Source organism: Chiloscyllium punctatum, chromosome 19, assembly GCF_047496795.1.
Source record: "Chiloscyllium punctatum isolate Juve2018m chromosome 19, sChiPun1.3, whole genome shotgun sequence".
NCBI lineage: Eukaryota > Metazoa > Chordata > Chondrichthyes > Orectolobiformes > Hemiscylliidae > Chiloscyllium > Chiloscyllium punctatum.
Genome location: NC_092757.1, coordinates 60,028,145 through 60,048,573, shown reverse-complemented (window position 1 = coordinate 60,048,573; position 20,429 = coordinate 60,028,145). Strand labels below are relative to the sequence as shown.

General features: G+C 39.8%; 1 protein-coding gene across 1 annotated transcript in view; it reads right to left on the bottom strand.

Annotated features, from left to right (window-relative positions):
- LOC140491389 (BICD family-like cargo adapter 1) overlaps positions 1-8,532 on the bottom strand; it is a 33,654-nt gene extending 25,122 nt beyond the window's left edge. Inside the window, exons 1-2 of the mRNA XM_072589498.1 lie at positions 7,950-8,532; positions 3,847-4,062 (exon numbers count right to left, since the gene is read on the bottom strand). Coding sequence (XP_072445599.1) covers positions 3,847-4,062; positions 7,950-8,177 — 444 coding nt within the window. The 5' untranslated portion in view covers positions 8,178-8,532. The remainder of the gene's footprint in view (positions 1-3,846; positions 4,063-7,949) is intronic.
- Between the last annotated feature and the right edge of the window lie 11,897 nt (positions 8,533-20,429).

Below are 20,429 nucleotides of genomic sequence, written 5' to 3'. Positions count from 1 at the left end.
TCAAAACAAAGTGGTGGCCATGGAGCTATTCATGAGCATACATGATACACAGTAAGCAATGGCCTGGTCACAGTAACCATTATCCCACAGGACATGTCCCTTTGATTGTTCACACTAGGTAGATTGCTGCTAATACTCAATGGCTGGTGTTTGTAAAGCTTAGAACCTAACATCTAACATCAGATGAGATTCCGCAACCTGGAGTTGTTAAGAATTACACTAATAAAGAATAAGATCATTAGTTGGCCTTGTAATGTGGCTCACACATACTTAGTCAAAACTACATACAAAGGCACCTATATCTGCATATCAAAAGAACATGTTCATGTTTGCACCTTTTTTTGAATTATACAACAATAATTGTTCCCTGGTTCACTAGCTATGGCAATAACTTGACCAATCAGAGCCAACATGCCAACCAGTCATCACCATTTTTTCATGTGGTATAAGTTGTCGCTCCCTTAGAAACATGGCATTCTTGTGACTGTCCTGATGAGACCAAGATGAATAGCTTTGACCCCATGTCTCTTTTTTTGCCAGTAGTAAAGGAATTAGACATTGTGCAAGGTGAGCACCTTTGTTTTGCATTAAAAAGTCCTATACAATATTTAAAGAGTAGCAAATGCTCTTACCATCCTCAACCATAACTACAACAACAAATTAACTGGAATTAATCTCATTTTCTAGTTGGAAGGTTGGCATTGGTGAGGATGCTCACAATTCACTGTTATGCTTAGATAAGTATTTGCATTAATTTTATTGCAAATAGTACCTCTGCGATGTATTAAAACACCTTTAACCATTTCACTGCAAGATGATTCAAATCCCCAGGAAGGCACTGATCAGAAAGACTGACCTCGCATTTAGAGACATCCACCATTCTAACTGTTGAATCTGATTCAACTATTCAGGCCAGAAGTATTCAACCATGAAAGCTTTGAAAACAGAGAATCAATTCTCAGGAACAGCATTGGGAACAGCCTGATGAAGTAACAATTAGCTGGTGCTCCTTTACCATCACTATCACGCTCTCGTGTCATTCAAGGGTGTGCAGCTCAGGAAATGTCAGTGACTCCATTAAATGGGAGGCCAGGGGTTAGCAAAAACAGAGGCATTCAAAGGTGTGCCAACATGACTAGCAAAAAAACCCACTGATTAGCTACGTATAGCAGACGTAACACACTCATTAAATAGTGTACAGCAAATACGGCACACACAGCATTGAGTACAGCAAACACAAGGTGTACGGAGTACAGCAGATACGACACACACTGGGAGCAGCAGGCAAAGCATACACTAGGTATAGTATACAATGGAAACAGCAGGATCAGCACACAAGTTGTGTATGGTGGGCATTGAGTATATTACACACTAGATACAGCCCTCATGAGTACAGCAGAAACAGCCCACACTGGGTACAAGGTATGCAGCACAACAGATGTAACTTCATCTGTTGCTTTGAATTCAATGTCTGTGTTATGTACAAGATGTATTCTTGAAATCATAACACACACACACCCCCACCAATCCAGAAGGAGTTTTGCTGAGGTTTAAATGAAAAAGCAATTGATGAGATTATTAGTGGAAAAGTGTACATCCCTCATATTTAAACAGCTCATGATTAAACAGCAGTTGTGATAATTGGGTAATCTGTTGCAAACATTAATTATCTGTCCTTTAATATTTTAACAGAAGACTTCTTGGAACATGCAAAACTCCCCCAGGAACCACACCTACATTATTTTAAACTTACCATATAAAAAAAAAGGTCAGAAAATTGCCTGAGGAAAGTTTACATTACACCATTGGGTGGGGGAAATGTAGTGCTAGCAGCTTTGAGAGATGACGCTCACAGAATTAATCAAGGCCAAAACACATTCAACACAATGACGTTACTGAAGGTTTTTCCAGTACAATAACATATTGTGCAACCCACGCACAGTGGACTTGACATAATAAAAACTCATGATTAAAGCCAACATAGAAACTTGTGGGAGACTGGTTAGTCAGACAGGGCTGCCAGGAAGATGCCAGCATGAGAGCAAAATTACTCTCTTCAAAGTGTCCATTCCCTAATGGGAATTAATGATGGAATCTCTACTGGAATGCACTTAATTAAAACTCATTTCCTTATGTTCCTGTTACTCCGCATGCACGATTGCACCCATTCAGACTGTTTAGGATCAAACTGTACTTTAAAGCAGGAGGAACTGTTACCCTCTTCTGCATGTGTAACCTACATTTCTCCTTTAGCTTACTAGATAAACCCGTCTGTCCTTTTACAGGTGAATGAGAATTTCTGGAGCCAGCACTGAGCAACAAGTTACACTCTGTCATCAGAACAAGTACACCTGTTCTTTCTGTGAGCAATAACAACACAATTAAAATCAAACATATCGATTAAGACTACTTTTCCAAACCTGTATACATTTAATGATATGTGAACTGGCTGAAATGAAGAGTGAAGGGTTATTTTTACTTGCACCAAAGAAAATTGAGATTGCGCAGATATAGAAGGATTATGCCATGAAGGAGAGTTAAACACAAAGATGAGAATTTTAAATTTAAATATTTAGGGACCAGGAACTAAATGTAGGCTAAGGCGAATAGCTTGTGTAAGGTAGTGAACAGTCAGCATAGTTTTAAGATAGCTGAAGTTTACAGAAGACGAAGATGGGAAGTCAAGCAGAAAACTTTGGGATAGTGAGTCCATAGGTTACAAAGACCTGAGTAACATTTGATTATTTCAGTTAGGTGATACAACTGAGAGAAACCAGGGAAATAATATTTTAAAACGTCAACTTAAAGAAGCTGCATTATTGTTATTTGAACTATTTCAAGTACTTTAAAATCAAAATAATAAATTCAAGAAAGAGTGATTTGCAACTTTATTAAGTGAAAGGTAATAGAAATCTCCAACAAAATGGGGTGAGCGTTGGGTCAATTAAAATTTTCATTGATGAAATGGGTAATGTTTGTTCAATAAGAATATTAGGGGTTATATTTTAAGAGGGGCTAAAGTGCTTTAAAAGGTACAGATCAGACTTAAACAGCAGGATATCATTATCAGGCTGAATGCCCAAGCTGTACCTGTTCATATGCTTTAATTACTCTTTGAACTGTTCTTTAAAATAATAGTTCTTGAAAACCTATTTAATCCTGAATATCTGCATGCAGGTTGACTGTCAACTAGCTCCTCTGCTTTGGCCTCAGATACGATGAGATTACCTAGTGAGTTTCACTCAGATCTTGGACATAAACATTTAATGAAAATGCAGTTCACAGAAGAATGACTAAAATTTAACTATTTTGTGCATGCCTTGAAACAAAACTAACAGTCTTTTGCTCAGAGGCTAATGGATCTCAGGATTAAAAGATTAGATCTGTATTCAGTATCCTCTGTTTAGCCCAGAGACTTATTCCACGGAATTTGACCATAGATTGCAGTCTTGATACTGCCGTGTAGCTATTTGCTACTCGCTAACATTATAACAGAAGTCCTCCATTTGTGATGAACTTTCCAGTCCTTCCTGATTTGTGCCCAGCAACTATGCGTGGTTTGACACAGTCATAGACACACAGTAAGTTTATTAGTAAATTACTCCATGCTCAGGGATTGAGCAGAAAGCATGGGGTCTTCCCATGTCTGCCTTAGTACCACAGAGCATCCACAGTAATGGAACCAAGTCTTTTTGGGAGGAATTGAAAAAGATAAAAGAGTAATAAAGACCCCTCCTCAAGAGATACATATAGCGCAACCAAGCAATTGATGTAATTCACTGGAAGATTGTTTGGTCAAAATTACAATAGTTAACAAGGCTCCTGTTTAATATATCCAAGTCTTACTTTGTTCAGTTGCTCCACCAGCCTCTGGTTTTGTTCACTTAGGTCACATTCCATCTCTATTTTAGCTTTCTCAATCTCTTGTAGATATTGCTGCTGTTTCTGCAGCTCTAGCTGTAACTGTTGTAGATCACTTTCTAGGTCTGCTACTTGAGCCTCCCATTCACTCCTCCTCCCCTCATGTTTCAGATGTGATGAATATTTCTCCTGTTCCAGTTCCTGAAGGAAAAAAAATTGAAAATGTGAATGTTCAAGCAAATGGCAATGTTAAACTATTATTATATGATGCAAGAATTGATATGCAGAAGAATGGATCGTATCCATATGTGTTACCGGGAACTACCTTCACCAGAACAACTTGTGATCATGCAGCAAACTGCGAACATGAACTTACTGATTATTAATAATTATGAGATAATTAAGGACAAGAGAAGTAATTTGGTCTATCATAACCCATCATCCAGAAAACCTTTTTCTCTCCTATTTCAGCATTTAGTTATTACATTGTTAATCATTTAAGAATGAACACCTTCATATTGTACCTGGGGGTCTATTCAGGATGGTAATTGTTCTTTGTGTTAAGAAATTCCTTCTATTTGTCTTTAAAATTCCTTCTTGTCAATATGAACCTTGTCCTACTCTTGAATTCTGGATTTACCTTTTCCATTCCTTTAGTGATGTCATATTCCAGTAAGATTATCTATCAGGTGCCTCATATCCAAACTCAATGAAACAAATTCGACCACTCTGTCATCATCATACAAACATTTGACATTCCTTGAGCACTACACACACAACTCCAGTTGGTAAGTAATCGATATTTTTAAAACTCTTTGGTTTTTTTGCTCTATTCATTTGTGCATTTTAACTTAGTATGATTGGACTTATTCAATTCTCGATAAATTGGTGGATTAGTCATGAGGATCAAATTTGAAGATTATTTGTAAAATAATAAATCAGTGGCTTTGGAGTGGCAAGATTACAAAATGACAAACCTCAAATTTTTTGATGAAGCTGCAACTCGAATGAATGAAGGGCAACTTATGATATGGTTCAGAAACAAGAATAAACCAAAGCACCTTCAAGTCTTTTCCACCATTCAGTGAAGTCATGGCAATTTGTATCTTAACTTGTTCCACTTACCTTAGCTCCATACCCTTCAATACTCTTGGCCAGCCAAAATGTATCATCAGAGTTTAAACCACTATGGAATTAGGATCTATTGCTTTTAGTGAGAGCAAATTTGATACTTTCCACAACTTATGGCAAAACTTATTTTCTGAATGGTCTGACTCAGTGTTTGAAGCTATTATTTTGTATTAGACTGCCCCACCAGCAGAAAGATTTCCCGCTATCTACCCTAAACAAATCATCCCAAAATCCAGGCAATACAATCCTCTCTTATGTATGCTCCTCACATGATCTGAATTTTGGAACTCAGGTAATACTCTGGCCTTTTTACGCTTCCAAATCAACTTTTATAAAAATGCGATTTAAAGGAATTCCAGGAAAAGAAGAAGAAAATTAACATTTTTTTTGGTAAACTAATTCACATCTGCCAGATTATGAAGGGGGCCAATGAATTTAATTTAGAGAAATGAGAAATTGTTCCTATCTCAGCAGAATAGAACAAGTTAGGAATAAGAAGTTGGAATACATTGAGGGTAAGATTTATGTAAGACATTAGAAGGGGAGTGTTACAAAGTTTTTGTCTGAGATGTTCTCTTGGGTACAGTATGTGTTGTGGTCTGAGCATCAATAGTGTACTCAAATTCCCCAATATCTGACTACAAAAGGATGTATTCATAGTATCACTTCATTCTATATTTATGTGTTTTGACACAACGTTTTGGAGGTATGCCAAAGAACTATTTGACAGAAAGACGTCACATACAAAAGGCTAAAGGTATTTTTGTTTCATGGTAAATAAACGTAAGAGAACCATAGTTATGATCAGATTCATTTGGTTCACACAGAGCAATTCATCATTGCATAATAATACTAAAAGAATATATGCTGCCCTTCCTGTACCAGTACGTCATCTAACGTCTCTGAACAAAAACAATTTTAAACTGAATTCTCCACTTTCCTTCTCAGCTTGGTCAAAATTTGTCCGTAGTTTTCTGTTTCAAACCTGACTGACATTACCGCATTTACATCTGCGTTCTTTTCCTCTCTCTTCACTACTGGAAAGTACCAAATGAATCTGGGTGATATGCTTATCATTCGTTACAATATTTTCCCAAGAGGGAAACATCAAAGGCTAGCTCATTAGTTACATCGCTGTCACATTTTATAAAATTTATCTGAACAATTTTACTTTAAAATAAAGTTTCAAAGTAACTGGCTTTCTCCAAATGCTTTATGAAATAGATGTTAAAACAAAGAGAGTCAAATCGATGTAAAACTGATTGTTGCCCTTAAAAAAAATGAAGAGGGTGATAGGATTGATGGAAATGTTGGTAAAAAAAAGGGCGGGCTTTTTGGTCTTAATGCCCTTCAGACTCCGAAACATTTGTATGTTGTTTCAATATCTGCAAATTAGGCAACTAAAGTGTTATTTTCTCTGTTCTGAAGAAGGGTTTCTGGATCTGAAACGTTAATTATTTTCTCTCCACAGACCTGTTGAGCTTTTCCAGCAACTTCTGTTTTTGTTTCAGATTTCCAGTTTTGTCTTTTTATTTCGTGTTATTTTCTTCGATTCTTCTCGTCTGCACTGAGGCTGCTCGCAGACGCCAGTGAATTGGATCAGATTTCACTCTGGCTCGACATGCCAACCAGCAATAAAAAAAGATGGTGTGTGTGTGTGTGTGTGTGGGGCTGAAGCAGGAGAATGACACCTCGTCACGATGCTCATTTGAAGAGCCTGGGCGGGCATGATGAGCCGATGACCGCTTTCTGCGCTGTAAGATGTCTGTGATCCTTGGGCATAGTCTGGGCATGTCCATCCCGGGTTATTCCCCATCCCAGGAAGAGAAGCACAGTCCAACCTCATTGTACCAGTGAGGAACTTGAAACCAGAACTATCGCATCTGTCAACCTCCTCCTGGCTCTGGTACAGAGGTGGATAAAGTTAACTGAGCCACATCAGTACCAAAGCTGTTCCATAATAAAAAAATGTTCACTCTCATGGCGATATGGACATGAGCTTATCACTTATTTACTACCACTGAACATCACTCGCCCTGATTGAAATATCGTTGATGAAGCTGCCAACGTTTGGAAAGTCGATTGTGGATTTGCAGTACACGCTAGGGCAGAATACTCTCTCTCAGTTGAATTACTCTTTCCCATATTTCCTGCTTCCAAGAACTGAGCAGCTTTACTAGTTACACCGAGACTCGCGTTTGCTATGTCTCTTTTCATTTTAAAACAAAATGTTTCAACAAACTACAAACATTTGTTGCAAGAGTTCGCAGAAACTAGCCGCGAAGAGACCGGCAGCGACTGGAATATTGCCTGGAATTTTATTGACAGCTGCTCGTTTTTCTCCACAGATCAATACAACGAATATTACAATCTGCATCCCCAAGTTGTGATGATAAATTACTTGCGGTATTTTTGTTGATAGCTGTGGGACATCTGGCCATTAATATAATGCAACAGAAAATCTCCAGTAGGGCTAGAGCTGACAGGGCTAACTAAGGCAAAGCAGGAACAAACGGGAGTTCTGACCCACCTGCACGACGGCACAGTCTCACACAATGTCAGCTTTAAGTGTTTGAACCTGCGCTTTTTTAAAAAAGCGAAAGTTTAGAAGTGCCTAAAGAAATTGGATTTTAGAATTGCCAACTATTCCGGACTCATCTTTTTTTTAAAAATGCAGATAACTTGCTAATGCCTTTCGTCAAATCAAAACACAGTGCCCAGAGCTCCCAGTTCCCGTTAGAAATCCGGAACCCTCCATGTAGGAGAGACATAAAGTTAATTTTTCCTCTATTTTCTAACCAATTTAAGTCTCAGAGATGATTAAAAAAAACACTGAAGATTTGAAATTAAAATGGCAAATACTGAGATACAGACCAGGTTGATTAACTTCTGGGAGTTCATTCTTGTTCGGATGAATCGGGAATGCCGGGGGCGGTGGAATGGTTAAGTGCACTCACCTCTAGCTTTTGGCTGAAGTGCTGGTGGATTTGCTCGTTCGTCCTCCTCAGCTCCTGGTTCTCCGAGAGCAGAGCCTTGCCCAACTCGGCCGCCAGCTGCACTTCCTTTTCCCTCTGCCTGAGCAAGGACAGCAGCTCGGCCGGGACATCTCCCAGCCGCTCCCGAGCGAACGGGAACAAATCCTCCTCCCGCGGGCTTTTCATCTCCAGGAGTCCTCCGTCAGACATACAGGAAAAAGGAGGCGGATTGGGGGGGGGGGGGGGCGAGGGTCCTGAGGGCAGAAACAGCTCCTGCCTGCCCGACCTCCCTCAGCAAACACACTCCGAGATACTGGGGAAAAACAGCCTGTGTGCCCACCAGGATCCAATAGTGACTATTCCCCCGATAAGTTGGTAGGAGAGTGTGGGCTGTTGGTACAGACTGTTCCCCTCAGCTTCTGTGCTGTTTGGGTTTATATAGAGGGGAACCCGGTGGAAATGAGCGTCTTCCCCTGAGGAGCCAGATGGTGAAATGAGAGATAAGAGAGAATGAGAGGGGGGACCAGATCAATTCAGGAGCTGCACCCAATCCCCGCGCCTTTCAATGGGAGGGCCGCGTTAGGAGACAGTGACTGAAAGATCCAATGAGGCGCTCGGCGTCCCAGGCAAGCCGCCAGTCAGTCACCTGCACTGACACCAACACATACCAACCTTTGAAAGGAACCGAGTGCACAGGGCACGCCCTGATAGCGTCTCAAATCAAACAACCGAGTCCCACAGCGGAGAGGCATTCATGTCCCACCAGGTCAAACCAGGCGTCAAAAAGAAAAACTCATTATCAACTCCACGAGATAGCATCGACATCTCTAACAAAGGAATTTGATTACTTGTCCCCCCCTCCAGACCAACTCACAGCTCGTCAACATTTCCAGCCTCCGCGCTATCTGCTGCTGAAACGCGCAGCTCTCTGTCCATTTGACAGCGAAAGGTGTTGGAGGAGATGTAGAGATGGGTCAGAATGGTTCCAGGGTTGAGGGACCCCGCTACGAGGTTAAATTGGACAAGGGCTTGTTTTCCTTGGAATAAAGTGGAGACCTGTTCCAAGTGCACAAGAACATGATAAGATTTAGATGAAATTGACAAAGACGATACCTCCTCTCCACTTTCATCCGTTAGAACCACTTTTAACGCAATCTTATTGGGTTTATCTCATCCTTGGCTCTGCATCACTGCAGCAATGCTGGGACTTTCTTTCGGCTTAAAGGCCTTGGGCTGAATTTTATTATCATTAGTGAAGCAACAGCACGATCTGGTCACTTCAAAGAAAGATGCCCACAAAGATCTTAAGATATCTGTGGTATGAACTTTCCTTTACTAATGTCAGTTGGTGGCATGTCGAAAGGATCTCCATGTAGAAGCAGCAATATCATCAAACAAGGACAGTAAAAGAAAAAGCTGGGAAAATTCATTAAGCAGAATCACTGGAACCGGAGAAGCTCCAGTTCTGAAGAAGGGTCACTGCTCCCTTAACTTAACTCTGTTTTCTCTCCACAGAAGCTGCCAGACCTGCCGAGTTTCTCCAACCATTTCTGTCTGTATTACAGATTTCTAGCATCTGCAGATCTTCATTTATTTGGTTAGTATGTCATCAAGCAGCCAATCACATTGAAGTATTCTCATAATTAGCAATCCTGTAAGTAAAAACACATTGTCCTTCACTATTAATTTAATTTTTCAGATGTCAAAATAAATGACTCCACTTTGTTTGCTGTCTTTACCTCAATGTAACTGACAGCAACTTTGGGGATTTGGTCATGAATTGAACAATTTGTTTGATTTTATAGTTGCACATTGGGCAGGCCACCTTCTGATGCTTTATTTAAGATATAGCTTATAATTTATGTAAGATATAGCTCAATGATGTCTTGTTGACAATTCAATAATACAGTAATGTAAGCAGGTAATATCAGGAGCCTGCTGCCAATTTGAAATAAAACAATTAGCAGGCAGAATTTGTTAAAGAGGCATTGATTGCAAAACCCAATTCATCTTTTGGTAATCTCACAGCATAAACATTGGGACTGACTGACATCTGGTGGAAAAGGGTGGATTAAAATGGTCTCTCAGTCGGAAATAGCTGCACGTAGCAGCTGAAGCTGCTGTTGATAGTTGCAGTGTGAGGCTGATGTGAACTTTAGTTCTTTGCTATTGTTACACCACATTCCAATTAAGGGGAGATTGAGAAAGGAGGGGGCACCAAGACAGGGCTTTTTTGGAGAGTCAGGATTCTGACAGACACCAGAGATTGCTGTTTCCATGGAGATTGTGCACTCTGGAGGAGGCTTCCCCATTGAGGAGGAAATGAGGAAGGAGAGATAGAGGAAGCCAACTGTCCAGGTACAGGGACACCATGTGATTCAGGCAGGTGAAAGACCTCTTTCAGTATCTGCTATGCAGTCTGCTTTTTTACAGGAGTCTGTCACCAAGTATGGATTCTCCGAATGTTGCCACTAACCTGAAGATCGCATGCCCTTAAATGGGTGTCCATGATTGAAGGAGAAAGTGAGGACTGCAGATGTTGGAAAAGCATAGCAGGTCAGGCAGCATCCAAGGAAGAGAATTGACGTTTCAGGCATAAACACTTCAGCAGGAATTCCTGAAAATTCAATTCTCCTGCTCCTCTGATACTGCTTGACCTGCTGTCCATGACTGAATCCTAGTTTATGACCCAAGCCATCTCCCAACCAGACATCCCATTCCACTTGTCTGATTGGGTGTCAAGCTCTCCTTCAGCCTGCAATGTGAATTCACTGGCTTCCTGCCAGGCCAGCGGACACTTGCTTTGCAGTGGTGCACAACAAGGGGGAGATCCTGGCTTTTTGTTTTGTCTCTCACCCCACTAGGAAACAAAACAATCCAACTCATGGCGTCTGTCTTTTTTCAAATACTACCTTCATTGTAGAGCTTGCCACAAATGGCCAGGTCCATTGCGATAGTGAAGTGATGAGCACTTCCACTCCAATATAATAGTCTCACTATCAGTGAATCAAGGGCCAGAAGGGCTAGCTGGGAAAGTAGAGTTGCAGCAGAAAATCAGCCATAAATACACTGAATGGCAGAAAAGGCTCAATGGGCCTCACTGAAACAAGAATAGACTATTTTTAATCCTCTTAAAAACCTTGGGGAAAGTTACATGTTATTGAAGAAGGCTAGATTTTTCCACAGTATGTTAATACTATAGTTCACGCTTAACAATTTGTTGTCCTTGAAACAATAAGTTTATATTTGTGAATTGTTTTGCAGTGTTTTTTCTTTCTTTTTCAAGTCTATTTAATTTTGCTTCTATATTTATTTTTCTATTTGAAAAGTTAAATTAGAAATGAAGGACGTTTTGTGCTTTAACTTGCTGATTTGTTGTGACTATTTTGATTTGATTGGTTACTTTGTTGAAATCACTGCTGCTGTACTGCAAGGCTCTTTGCAGCAGATTGAAACTGCCATGGAGAAAGGAGAAATTCCCATCCCAGAGACTGCTCATTCTTTGTGAGCAGTTTTCTTCCAAGGTCACTACTGAGTGCCCTTTGTACCCTTGCTGGCCATTCAATCCTGACCAATGATTGTTACCAAAGTGAGAGATATGTATGGATGGTTTCCCCCTTTTCTCCACCCAGCTTTTAAATAAAGACAGTAGTTTGAGAAAATGAATGCTTTAACCATTTGAGTGCTACCACTCTCAAGAGCAGACACAGGATTGATCTTCCTCTAAGTTCAAAAACAAAGAATAAAGGTTTCTTTCTCAACAGTTGGATGTAATCATGACAACATCACACACACACACACACACACAAGAAAAGGTGATGACAAAGAAAGATCGCATGAACTTTGGTCTTTAAGAATCTAACAAATCACAATACAACTGATATTTAAGAAGGAAATTGGTAGAGATAGGGAGGGTATTGAGGACTGAAGTCAAAGTAGACCTGATATCTCTCCTCTTAGGTCTATCGAACTTACCATCTTTAGACGGGCATGGGAAGAAACTATTTAATATTCTTGCATACTGTGCACGGAAGAATATTCTGATGAACTAGGTGTCTGAGAACCCGCCAGGCTTACTGGGATGGCAGAAATTAATTATGGAGCACATTCCCTTGGACCTTTTTACAAACATGGTGCACCACACAACAGACCATTTTTATAAGACATGGCAGCCCTACTTGAGTTATTTGGATATAGATTTGTCAGTTATTTTAACCAGGGCATTTGTGTAACCAGGTTGGTTAGATTTGTCAAGCCATGGGCCCTGGAGGGGGTCTCCTGAGTTAATACGGGGTATATATACAATGCTCCCGTTCCTTTGTTTGGGAGCTTTGCAGTGAGCATAGCTGTTCTATATTGTGTGGGGTTTTTTTTTGCTTTTCTTTTTTTTTGGTGTTGCTTTGCACAGTATTAGGGTTTGTTTTGTATATAGGGTAGGTTAATAATTGGTAGACAGTGGTTGTATTATAATTTGTTTTTTTGTTTTTATTATACTGATATTTGTTATTGATTGTATTTTTCAAAAGTTCTATGTTTGTAAAGTTAAAAAAAATTGCAAATAAATATATTTACATAAAAAAAAGGAAATTGGAAACATTAAAGGCCTAATAGTTTATTTTTTGATGTAGAGGAGCCAGTGTTTAGACTGGGGGGGGGGGGAGACAAAGTTAAAAACCACACAACATCAGGTTATAGTCCAACAGGTTTATTTGGAAGCACTAGCTTTCGGAGCACTGCTCCTTCACCAGGTGGTTGTGGAGCATCAGGAGCAGCACTCCGAAAGCTAGTGCTTCCAAATAAACCTGTTGGACTATAACCTGGTGTTGTGCAGTTTTTAACTAGGTTTGTTGTTTGTTCACTAAAGAAAATGGATAGTGGAAGTTTCAACCAATGAACTCATCAAAGCTTGCTCCTTGAAACAGTAAGTTTCTGGCCAGCTGGAGTTGTTGAACTATACAGATAGTTGTGTAAATCTGGGTTAGCTCCACTTCTCTGTCCATTATTGCATTTCTATGCAGAATTCTCCCTTTGCTGGGAAATCTCTTTCTTTTGAGTCTTTTTGTCTCCCGGACTGGCAACAGGGAGGAAACATATCAATTCTGACTTCTGACTGTCAGCCACAGAAATGTCTGTCTGTGCCTCTGACTATATAATCCCTTATTGCATTCAATCACTTGGAACCTGATGTACTCCTCATTTCATTAGAGTCAGTCTCAGTACCAGAAACATGACTGTTTGTGCTACCTTCCCCTGAGAATTCATCATCTCCTACGTTATCCAAAAAATACTTGTTTGAGATGGTCACAGGAGACTCCTGCACTACCTGCCCCTCTCTCCTACCTTTCCTGGAGGTAACCTGACTGTATTTGTAGTTTTTTCCTGTTCTGAGAACTGCTATCCATCACACCCCCTAACTCCTATAAATTTCTCATTGCCTCTAACTGCCACCCCAACCAATCTACACGATCTGATAGGATTCATAACCAAACACACGTACTGCAGACATAATCATCAGTCCATGGAAACTCTCCCTAATCCCCCACATCTGACAGGAAGAGCACACCACTCTAATAAAGGCCATCTTTGTAACTTAACAATCTACAGACCCAGAAAATAGCACCGCCTTACTGCTCTAAAAAAACACTTCTCCATATTAATTTAGTACCTAAGTTTTATATTTTTAAAATTTAATCAAGAAACAGATCTCAATAAAACATATAATAAAAAAAGAACCCACTCTACTCACTATTGTAGATTTACAAGGAAAACGAACAATTACACTTAAAAACTATGTACTAGCTTCTCCTGTGCTGTGAGCTCTCCCACACAGGTTCCTCCAAGATCAGCTGTGAATTTCACTGTTTGTTCATTTTTCTTAGACGCAGTCCAATGTCCAGAGATACTTGAACTCAAACAGCAAAGGCAGCAGCTGTGCAGATTCACTGCTGGGTCAGACAGCAGCGTAGGTATCTTTCTTGTTAGATTCACTGACGATGCAGTCTCTACCTTTGTTATTCTTCCTCATTTGTTAAAAAAGTGCAATTGTTTTGATCTTTTTCTCAAAAGTTCAAAAACAATGCAACAGCTTATAAAGCAGTAATTATTGCTCCTGGAATTCAAGGAAATCAGCTCCAACACCTAAAATACCTCATAAATACCTCTTACAGCCACAATTTTTTTCCAACCTCCAGAGATACTAAATGAATATTTTGCATCAGTGTTTACTGTGGAGAGGGACATGGAAAATATATACTGTGGGGAAATAGATGGTGACATCTTGAAAAATGCGCATTTAAGGAGGAAGTGGTGCTGGATGTCTAAAAACACATTATGGTGGATAAATCCCCAGGACAAGGTCAGGTGTACCCTAGAATTCTATAGGAAGCTAGGGAAGTGATTGTTGGACACCTTGTTGAGATATTTGTATCATCAATAGTTACAGGTGAGGTGCAGGAAGACCAGAGATTGGTTAACGTGGTGCCACTATTTAAGAAAGGTAGCAAGGAAAAGCCAGGGAACTACAGACTAGTGTGCCTGACATCAGTCATGGGCAAGTTGTTGGAGGGGATCCTGAGGGACAGGATTTACATATATTTGGAAAGACAAGGACTGATTAGGGATGGTCAACATGGCTTTGTGCATGGGAAATCACATCTCACTAACTTGATTGAGTTGAGTTTTTTGAAGAAGTAATGAAGAGGATTGATGAGGGCAGAGCAGTGGATGTGACCTATAAGAACTTCAATAAAGCGTTTGACAAGGTTTGTCATGGTAGGAAGGTCATCAAGGTTAGATCACATAGAATACAGGGAGAACTAGCCACCTGGATACAGAACTGGCTCGAATGTAGAAGACAGAGGGTGGTGGAGGTTGCTTTTCAGACTGGAGGCCCGTGACCAGAGGTGTGCCTCAAGAGTGGGTGCTGGGTCTACTGCTTTTCGTCATTTATATAAATGATTTGGATGTGAACATAGGAGGTATACTTAGTAAGTTTGCAGATGACACCAAATTGGAGGTGTCGTGGACAGCAAAGAAAGTTACCTCAAAGTACAATGGGATCTTGATCAGATAGGCCAATGGACTGAGGAGTGGCAGATGGAGTTTAATTTAGAGAAATGTGAGATGCTGCATTTTGGAAAGGCAAATCAGGGCAGGACATATAATTAATGGTAAAGTCCTGGGGAGTGCTGCTGAATAAAGAGACCTTGGAGTGCAGATTCATAGTTCCTTAAAAGTGGAGTCACAGGTACATAGGATAGTGAAGGTGGCATTTATTATGCTTTCTTTCATTGACTAAAGGAGTTAGGAGGTCATGTTGCGGGTGTACAGGACATTGTTTAGAATATTATGTGCAATTCTGGTCTCCCTCCTATTGGAAGGATGTTGTGAAACTTGAAAAGATTCAGAAAACATTTACAAGGATGTTTGTGGGGTGTAGGATTTGAGCTACAGGGAGAGGCTGAATAAGCTGGGGCTGTTTTCACTGGAGGCTAAGGGGTGACCTTGTAGAGGTATATAACATCATGAGGGGCATGGATAGGATAAATAGGCAAAATAATTTTCCCCTGGGGTGTGGGAGACCAGAACTAGAGGACATAGGTTTAAGGTGAGAGGGGAAAGATTTAAAAGGGACCTAAGGGACAATGATTTCACACAGAGGGTGGTGCACTTATGGAATGAACAGCCAGAGGAAGTAGTGGCAGCTGGTACATTACAATATATAAAAGGCATCTGGTTGGGTATATGAATAGGAAAGGTTTAGTGGGATATGGCCTAGGTGCTGGCAAATGGGACTAGACTCATCTTGGATATCTGGTCAGTATGGATGAGTTGGACTGAAGGGTCTGTTTTCATGCTATACATCTCTATGACTGACTGACTGTCTGTGTGCTATATGTTACACGTTGGGTATTGTATGTCAAGCTGTATGTTAATGCAGTTACCATAAGGTGACCATGTTCCCATTGTTCACACAGATGTACCCAGAGAATGATAGCACTGACACACATGAGATTTGAACCTCAGCCATTTGCACTTTCTTGTGATACAGCAATTTCTCTTCACTTTTTCTGTAGAATTTAATTCTATGAACATACAAACAAATGAACTAGGAGCAGGAGAAAATCATTTTACAGAGTAAACTTGCTTCAACATTCAATAAAATCATGACTAATCAGATTGTGGCTTCAAGTCACTCATTTCCTACAGTCACTAGGTCTTTGTGACCGTTGTACCTCAGTTTCTGTAGACACTGTAGTAGCTGTGAACACTACAGTAGAAATCTATTGCATTCTTAGGAGTATTCTAAAATGTCATTTATACTTAACTGTTTTGTCAAGACAAGCAGGCTTCTTCCAGTTTTAAGCAGTTCCATGTATATTTGTAGACAAGTAGGAAAGTCAACTGTTTCTCTTCCATTCTATCATGTTTCAAGATAAATTGTCTACTTTCCATTCCATTTTTAAACGTTGTGTCCATTTTTTAATATAAATTCATGGGGATAATTATGTGGGTGTAACATTGTTATGATCAGATTTGAATAGAAGCTAAATTATCAATCTGAATAAACTTTAAAACCATTTAATACATCTGTGAACATCTATTATAATAATATTAAGCTTGCATTCCACAAATGCAAGTTCCAGCACTAGTGAGATATTTCACAGTAATTATGACATTTGTACTACATTACGAACCAAATTACACCTCAAACTGTAACCTTTTCATGGATTTTACTAAATAAAAATGGAAGTTTATGTTGATTCATTGATTGCTTACACCAATGGTGCAGAAGGGGTTTGTTCTTCACTAGTGCAAGAGGAATAGGGAATCACTGGCTGTAACTTAGGTGGTTTTCTTTCTGTATTCTGTATCTCCTTGGATTTTTACTCATGGTGTGCTTATAAAAGGGATACATTTTTCCAATCCCAATGGACTCTAAAAGCTTTTGAAGTTGAATTTCTTCATGTAATACATAGTTTACCCCTTGCTAATTTTGAAGTATCAACATTTGATCTTTATTGCTTAAATGGGTGACTGCTTTGCAAGGTGTGGTCTGGTTGTTGTGACTGCCTGATATTATCCTAAACATGTATGAAGGTTGGGAGGGAACAAGCATAGTTTCAACTTGTTACTATCGTCTCATGACTATTGAACGGTTGCGTATGTAGCTTTTGAGAATCTAGGAATCATGACTGGCTCTTTTTTTTTAAACAATCAAAACTCACTGCCCGTGGAAATATATCCCAGTGAGGAAAGAAGGGGAGAAGAATAAGAAGAAAAACATCTGCAGAGCATGTCTGAAACTATATACTGACAATATTAGGTTTCTGCTTCGCTTTGTCCATAGTAAATAATATTTATTTCCTGAGTTGGTTAGTCCTGAAAGCTTTGTCATAGAGTCAAAGAAATGTACGGCATGGAAACAGACCCTTTGGTCCAACCCATCCATGCCGACCAGATATCCCAATCCAATCTAATCCCACCTGCCAGCACCCGGCCCATATCCCTCCAAACCCTTCCTACTCATATACCCATCCAAATGCCTCTTAAATGTTGGAATTGTACCAGCCTCTACCACATCCTCTGGCAGCTCATTCCATACACGTACCACCCTCTGCGTGAAAAAGTTGCCCCTTAGGTCTCTTTTATATCTTTCCCCTCTCACCCTAAACCTATGCCCTCTAGTTCTGGACTTTGCTGTTGATGTTTTTTCATTCTTACTGCTGTCACCAAAATATACCTATACAAATGTTAAAGTTAATGCAGAAATCTCACCATTTCTGGCCATCGCCAATCTTCTGGTTCAACAGAGGTTGTTGAAAAGTCTCAGTAGACTTGGCTGCATCTGTGAAGAGAAATCAGAGTTAACGTTTCAGGTCCAGTGACCCTTCCTCAGAAGGGACAGTAGCTAAGAAATGTTGGTTTATATGCAGAAGATGGGGTGGGGGGTGGGGAAAGAGGAGTAAATGATAGCTGGGGATGGAGCCCAAAAAGAGAGAAGAACAGTTGGACAGACAAAGGAGTGGATAATAACCTGGCTAGGAGGGAGAATAGCTATTAATGGAGACTGTTAGTGGCTAATAATAGATAGTATGTAATGCAGAGTATGTAATAATAAGGCCTGTGTGTGGAGTAGGAGACTAGGACATGGGACAGTTCAGGCCCTGAAATTATTAAAGTCGATGTTGAGACCAGAAGGCTGCAGGGTTCCCAAGTGGAAAAGGAGGTGCAGTTCTTCCAGCTTGCTCTGAGCTGCGCTGGAACACTACAGCAAACCGGAGAGAGATGTTGGCCAGGGAACAGGGTAGTGTACTAATGTGGTAGGCACCTGATGAAGGAGCGGCGCTCTGAAAGCTAGTGTGCTTCCAAGTAAACCTGTTGGACTATAACCTGGTGTTGTGTGATTTTTAACTCTGCTGTTACAGCTCTGCATACCTGATGCAACCAGGTATGTCCTGCATCTTGAAAATGCTGCAGCAGTCCCTGGAAAGATTCACATGATGCAATATTGAACCCTCCATTACAAAGAGGCGACACCATCACTGTTGCACTTCCTTTGAATCTGGCTCAATATAATATAGATGGCCAGTCAAAATAAATCATATACATTTATTAGTGATTTGCTTTGTACTGAGTAGGTTAAACAATATGCTGTGGTGCAGAAAGATTCAAGTGAATTGATAATACACTGCATGACCAACCTGATGCAACCAGGTATGTCCTGCATCTTGAAAATGCTGCAGCAGTCCCTGGAAAGATTCACATGATGCAAAACCTTTGTCCCTAACCTTTGGACACAAATTAGGTCTCCAAAAATTCAATAACCTTGAAATATCACCAAGAGAATCTGAGAACAGTTAAAAGAAGAATTAAAGAATAAATCATATATTGGAAAGTGATCATAGTGGACGTATTCTGTTACCAATGTAATAAAAGCTGCATGCAATATGTCCATTAAAGTAACGTGCAAATATTGCACTGTGCTCTACTTACCAGCCTTGTCACCCAATATGTTTATGAAGAAACCATGCACTAACTCAAAGGTCATTCTGAGAAACTGCTTTATATCAGGGTGTTGCATGTGTGTCTACTGCCATTCACATTCTATGTTTGAGTGACTGGGTATGTATGACTATGCACAGCCAGGCACAATGGCACATGCTGTCCTCTAAATCTGAAGTGTTACCCCTGACTCATCAGCACATATAAAGCAGCTCCATCTGTTTACTGTTCCTCATCATCAACATTATACTTCTCAGCCAATTTATCAGGCATCAAGGGAAATGAGAATTGTACAATAATATTCTCCATTCTTTGAAATTTAGGAAAGGTAGGGAATGGGAAACGGGTGACAGTATTAATCATAAAACTAAAGAACACTCAAAAGAGATGATGGGAATTAAAAAGTCGGACACAGAATCGATTTAGTTAGGACTAAGAAGTAGTTACACTACTGAGTGTGTATTGCAGTCCGCCAAATTAAGTGAAGAGAAAGAAACAAATACACTATGAAATTACAGAAAGATACAAGAGCTCTATAGCAGTGACAATGGAAGACTGCAATTACCTTAATAAAAATAAAATACGGCAGATGCTGGATATCTGAAATGAAAAAAAAACTCCTAGAGAAATTGAGCAGGTTTGAAGCATCTGTGGAGAGAGAAATAGAGTTAATGTTTCAAGTCCAGTACAACACTTATTTTATTTAGGTTTCAGAAGGTAGTCCATAAGATGCAACTTCTGCTCAGCTTCTGTTTCTCTCTCCATAGGTGCTGCCAAACCTGCTAAAGTTTGATTATTCTAATTTGAACTGGGATAGTAACAACGTTGAGGGCAGGCTATTTGGGAGAATTGCTAAAATGTATATGAATGCTTCTTTGATCAAGTGTAGATCCAGCCCAGTGAAAGTGGAAATGGTATAGGATCTAACTCTGGGAAATGAAATGGGGCAAGTGGGAAACATAAATTTTGAGGAGGTGCGAATAGGCTACAAGGTGGACTTGAAGTGGTTAAGCCAGTAGATATAATGTGACAGATGGAATATAATGTGAATAAGTGTGAGGTAGAAATTATGGAAACACAGGATATTTCTTAAATGGTGAGAGATTGTGAAGTATAGGTATCTAAAGTCTCCTTGTTGATGAGTAACTATAAATTCAGGATTATATTTATTTCAATCAAGTTACCTCTTAATCTTCTGAACTCCAGCAGGTACAAGACTAACCTGTCCAATGTTTTCTCTGGAGAAAAATGGCTCATTCCAATTATCAGTTATTTCACCAAATTTCCGATTATTTGACAATTTAGCAACACAACCACCCTTGACGTGATCAGTGCAATTTTAATTTTATTTAGTATTTCTCAAGGGTAGTGTCTGAGAATTCATTGGCAAACTATTTCAAGATGTGTACTTAATGGGCAATGACCTATTTCACATCGCCATCTGACTATCCATGTTCA